At 40.1% G+C, this 6,000-nt stretch overlaps 1 protein-coding gene across 2 annotated transcripts in view; it reads right to left on the reverse strand.

Annotated features, from left to right (window-relative positions):
- The window catches only part of lrp2a (low density lipoprotein receptor-related protein 2a), a 333,042-nt gene that overhangs the window by 207,551 nt on the left and 119,491 nt on the right, over positions 1 to 6,000 (reverse strand). For both annotated transcript variants that reach the window (XM_043693942.1, XM_043693941.1), the window contains exon 15: positions 3,457 to 3,597. In XM_043693942.1, coding sequence (XP_043549877.1) covers positions 3,457 to 3,597 — 141 coding nt within the window. The remainder of the gene's footprint in view (positions 1 to 3,456; positions 3,598 to 6,000) is intronic.

Consider the following 6,000-nt stretch of genomic DNA (forward strand, 5'->3'; position numbering starts at 1 on the left):
CCCCATAATACCATGTCTGTCTACACATTCACTCTGAATACCCCATCATTCCCCAATTGCACCAATGATAACAGCTGTGCCACCCACTTTAATCACATTCAATCACTTCCTTACCTTCATTTTATGAGAAAATGACCCATAATGGGCAGAAAGTGCCTAAATAGGTGATGAAATATCCAATATTCATCCCCTCATCCTCTATTAGGAGAGATTCCTGAACATGATCTCACCAAGCAGCCAACTAACTGTGCCCAAGCTGCTAGGCAGATATCAGAGGATACACTAGACTTACAGTGCCAGGATCCTCTGAATTAAGGGTTGTCTCATTTGACTTGATTGAGTTTTTTGAAGAAGTAACTGAAGAGGATTAATGAAGGCAGAGTGATGGGCATGATCCATATGGACTTCAGTAAGGCATTTGACAAGGATTCTCACGATAGAATGGTTAGCAAGGTTATAGATCACATGGATTACAGGGAGAACTAGCCATTTGGATAAAGATCTGGCTCGTAGGTAGAAGACAGATGGTGGTCGTGGAAGGTTGCTTTTCAGACTGGAAGCCCGTGATCAGCAATGTGCGACAAGGATTGGTGCTGGATCCACTGCTTTTTTGTCATTTTTATAAATGATTTGGATGTGAACAAAGGAGGTATAGTTCGTAAGTTTGCAGATGACACCAAAATTGGAAGTGTAGTGGACAGTGAAAAAGGTTACCTTAGAGTACAATGGGACCATAATCAGATGGGCCAATGGGCTGAGGAGTGGCAGATGGACATTAATTTAGATAAATGTGAGATGCTGCATTTTGGAAAGGCACATCAGGGTAGGACCTATACATTTAATGGTAAGGCGGCACGGTGGCAGTGGGCAGCACGGTGGCACAGTGGTTAGCACTGCTGCCTCACAGCGCCAGAGACCTGGGTTCAATTCCTGCCTCAGGCGACTGACTGTGTGGAGTTTGCACGTTCTCCCCGTGTCTGCGTGGGTTTCCTCCGGGTGCTCCGGTTTCCTCCCACAGTCCAAAGATGTGCAGGTCAGGTGAATTGGCCATGCTAAATTGCCCATAGTGTTAGGTAAGGGGTACATGTAGGGGTATGGGTGGGTTGCGCTTCGGCGGGGCGGTGTGGACTTGTTGGGCTGAAGGGCCTGTTTCCACACTGTAAGTAATCTAATCTAATCAAAAGAGACCTTGGAGTGCAGGTTCATCGTTCCTTGAAAACACTGTCCTAGGTGATCAGCATAGTGAAGAAGTTGTTTGGTATGCTTGTCTTTATTGGTCAGCGCATTGAATATATGAGTTGGGAGGTTATGTTGCAGCTGTACAAGACACTGGTTAAGCCACTTTTGGAATACAAAAGTGCAATGCTGGTCTCTCTGTTATAGGAAGGATGTTGTGAAACTTGAAAGGATTCAGAAAAGATTTACAAAGATGTTGCCAGGGTTGGAGGATTTGAGTTATAGGGAGAGACTGAATAGGCTGGGGCTATTTTCCATGGAACATCAGAGATTGAGGGGTGACCTTATAGAAGTTTATAAAATCATGATGGGCATATTTTCCCTGGAGTGGGGGAGTCCAAAACTAAAGGGGATAGATTTAAGATGAGAGAGCAAGATTTAAAAAGGGACCTAAGGGGCAACTTCTTTCATGCGGAGGGTGGTGCGTGCGTGGAATGAGTTGCCAAAGGAGACTGGTACAATTACAACATTTAAAAGGCATCTGGAAGGGTATATGAATGGGAAGTGTTTCAAGGGATATGGGTCAAATGCTAGCAAATGGGATGAGATTATTTTAGGCTTTCTGGCCAGCATGGATAAGTTGGACTTAAGGGCCTGTTTCCATGCTGTGCAGCTCTCTGACTCTGTGACTTGACTGAGGACTACTCCCCTTTGACTCTGAGACACGGCCATTTTCTAAAAACACATGCAGTGTGTTTGCCACATAGACTGCTGGCAGATGGTGCTGGTAAGAGACTGGCTATATAGTAACATGTGCACCCAATTAACTGATGACTACAGACAACCAAGACTTGCTACCTTGATTTGTATCAGCAAAGCAAGACAGAAGTTCCTTCATCCTGTAGTTTCTAACTGAGCTGGCAAAGTGCAAAATGGTAAGGCAGTGATGCTGTGAGCATCCAAGTATGATCCAAGTGAATGAGCACTAAGAGAGCAAGTGAAGATACTCGAGATGCACCCTACTACAACCCAGGAGCTGGATGCCTGTACCTGCACATAAACATGCTGACTTAATCCAAAATGCAGCACTGAAATGCAGAAATATACTGTAAGTGGATTTAAGGTGTGCAATGAAGGTAGGAAGGTAGGTATGTGTCAGATGCCAGTGCTCTTGGACGTAACGCGCAAATGGTTGTTGCCCATGCAGTGTGCCTTGAGACACTGGTGCTGGGTGTCCAAGACAGATGCCCAAAGGAGCAAGTTGTGAACTAGAGTTGCCAGATACCCATTGTGGCTTTCATACTGGGAATCCTCAGTGTCTAGCTTCTATTTGGTGGGTTGAAGAATGGGAGAATGTATCATAACCTGGCAATATTAAGTAATAATGAAGGTGATAATAAACAATTAACCCCACAAATAGGCATGACACATCTCACTAATGACAGGCTCATCACAACGTCTGGGACGAGATTGGAAATGCGACATTTTGGTCTCTATAGAACAAAGAAGAACAAAGAAAATTTACAGCCCAGGAACAGGCCCTTCGGCCCTCCAAGCCTGAGCCGATCCAAGTGTACTGTCTAAACTTGTTGGTCAATTCCTAAGCATCTGTATCCCTCTGCTCCCCACCTACTCATGCATTTATCCAGACGCATCTTAAATGAATCTACCGTGCCTGCCTCTACCACCTCTGCTGGCAACGCATTCCAAACATCCACCACCCTCTGTGTAAAGTACTTGCCGCGTGTATCCCCCTTAAACTTTCCACCTTTCACCTTGAAAGCGTGACCTCTTGTTATCGAATCCTTCAGCCTTGTGAAGGGCCAAACTCAAATCACACATGATCACCATAATCCAGTTCATTCAGAGCCTGGGAAACTTTGCTCACTAAAACAATTTTATTTGATTATGTAATTCATTGTGTGCAAATTGACTGACCCATTTCCTCATATCAAAAAGTACAAACCCTTGCTCTAATATGCTTTGTGGTTGTAAAAGCTTATTCTTCCGTTCCTGACCGCAGTTCTTTAGTCGTAATATTTTTTGATGTGATATGCTTTTGATCTGACAGAGTCATTTCTCTGACTGTGCTTTCTTCACACAATGATACCTCTTACTATGTCATTAATTGTCAAATTCACACAAAATTCTGAAATACTAGGAAGTTAATGAAGGTACATGTAAATTTGCAACAGACAAGAATATTTCAATGGAAACTTGTATAGATTATCCTAAAACTTCTCCTCAAAAAGTAAAAGAATTTTAGGATCATTCTCATACCGTAGCAATGTTTCCCATCATGGTGAAGATCAAATCCCAGTCTGCACCGACATCGGAAACCTAGGCCATCATTGTCAGTTGCATGGCTAAGGATGCAGATATGATCACATGCACCATTATTCCTGCCACATGGATTTCTCACTAAAATGTGTGCATACAAAACAAAAAATCAAATTTAAGTATTTTTAAAGGAAATGCCATGCTGTTCATATTACATTGCAGGGTACAAATGGTGTTTGAACGGTATGGAGTTAACTACTGTACTGTATCAATCACAGGAGGTCATGTTGCCTAATTATAATATGGCTGAAAAACACTCAATTGACCAAATGATAGTTAAAACCTATATTTTTTCTAATCAACCAGTTCAGAAATTTTATTACACACTGCTGGAGCAGGTGGAGCTTGAACTCGGGTCTCCCAGTTCAGGGATAGGGAAGTATCAATCTTATTCCTTCCTTTCTACATAAAATACATTTGCTCACCTGATAGGAAGTCCTAACAATTCTAAACAAACTTGTTGCAAGTTTTATATTAAGTGAACTTAAATATGTTAAAAAAAATTCAAGTAAATATCTACAAAAATCCATGGATTAGCAAAGGCTGATGAATTAACAAAAAAATGCAACTGCTAACTAACAATTGGGTAACTTTTGATCTCTGAAAAATCTATTGCATGCATCAATTATATTTGATTTGAAAGCAGCAGCATTCTAAATCTTCTGTATTCCAAATATCAATCCAGATATAAAATAATCAAATGCATAGTTGCTATAAAAGTTCTTTTTTCAGTTTGCTATAAATACAAGGTATAGATTAGCATTCGTTTCACTTTTGAAGGAGATAAGAGAAAAAAGAACATGCTTTCCTTGTTATTAAGTTATCACCTCGAACTGAATAGCATGTGTACAATTTCAAAGTTGTGGATAATATAAAAATTGACAATGTAGCAAACATGGAACATTTTATAGCAGACTTTAGTATGACATATGCAGACTTTTGAAATGACTGGCAGATGCAATTTAGCATAGGTAAATGTGCAGTGGTTCAAAAACAACAATGTGAAGACTGACTGTCCTGATTGGCTACAAAAACAGAGGAACTAGAACATATATCGACACCATTCTAAAGGGGGAAAGATATATTGATAAGATGATTAAGGAAGCATTTGGCCACAAAGCTTTGTAAGGTGGGCATTGAATATCAATACAAGAGAGACATCCCACACCTAGACAGGATAGAGATTTATCAGGATGATATCAGAGACGTGGAAGTTCTATTTTGTAAAACAAAAATTGGAAAAACTGAGATTGTTCCCATTTAAACTTAGAAAGTTAAGAGAAAATGTGGAGTTTTACAAGATTGTAGAGCGTTTTGTAAGGAGAAATCTCTGGCTCTCGTAATTGGAATGATAGCCAGAGATCACAGCCTTAATAATTGGCAAAATCACTGAAGGAATGAGGAGCAATTGCTTTATGCACAGATTGTTAAGATTGAAAATATAGTAACTGAGAGTGTAGTGAATCAGACACCAATGGAACTTTAAAACAGAAGTGGTTATTTACCTGATGAGGAGTAATTTGCAGAATTATGGGAAGATGTTGTGGAACTAAACAGCAAAGTTCTTTCAAAGAACAGATATGACAGATGAAATATCCTCTTCCAATAATTTAAGGTGTTATGCTTCTGTGCTGAGGTGGAGGTCTTTTAAAATAATTGCTGGTCACAAGTCCCAACTAAATTAATCCACCTTCAACAATTTGCATTTCTTTGGAGCCTTTAATATAGCAAACCATTCCAAGGGACCCCATAGGAGCTTAATCATGCAAGATTTATAACACGTCATAGAAAGAGACATTAAAATAGACAAAACAAAAATGGTGTCAGAGTAGATTTTAAGGAGCTTTAATAAAGATAAACAAGTGCAAATACTTCTAATATAATGTTTTTCAAACAAAAAAATGAAAAACTGTTTTCTTTTTCTGGAAATTCGGTGTATTTTTAATTTGTTTAACAATAAATTGAGCTCCATCTGGATAGTAGTAACAGGATAGGACAGAGTCAGCATGGATTTATGAAGGGGAAATCATGCTTGACTAATCTTCTTGAATTTTTTGAGGATGTAACTATGAAGTTGGACGAGGGAAATCCAGTAGATGTAGTGTACCTGGACTTTCAGAAAGCTTTTGATAAAGTCCCACACAGGAGGTTAGTGAGTAAAATTAGGGCGCATGGTATTGGGGGCAAAGTACTAGATTGGATTGAAAATTGGTTGGCTAATAGGAAACAAAGAGTAATGATAGACGGCTCCATTTCGGAATGGCAGGCAGTGACCAGCGGGGTACCGCAGGGATCCGTGCTGGGACCACAGCTTTTTACAACATATGTTAATGATATAGAAGATGGTAACAGCAATAACATTAGCAAATTTGCTGATGATACAAAGCTGGGTGGCAGGGTGAAAAGTGATGAGGATGTTAAGAGATTACAGGGTGACCTGGACAAGTTAGGTGAGTGGGCAGATGCATGGCAAATGCAGTTTAA

This window comes from Chiloscyllium plagiosum, chromosome 7, assembly GCF_004010195.1.
Source record: "Chiloscyllium plagiosum isolate BGI_BamShark_2017 chromosome 7, ASM401019v2, whole genome shotgun sequence".
Taxonomy (NCBI): Eukaryota; Metazoa; Chordata; class Chondrichthyes; order Orectolobiformes; family Hemiscylliidae; genus Chiloscyllium; species Chiloscyllium plagiosum.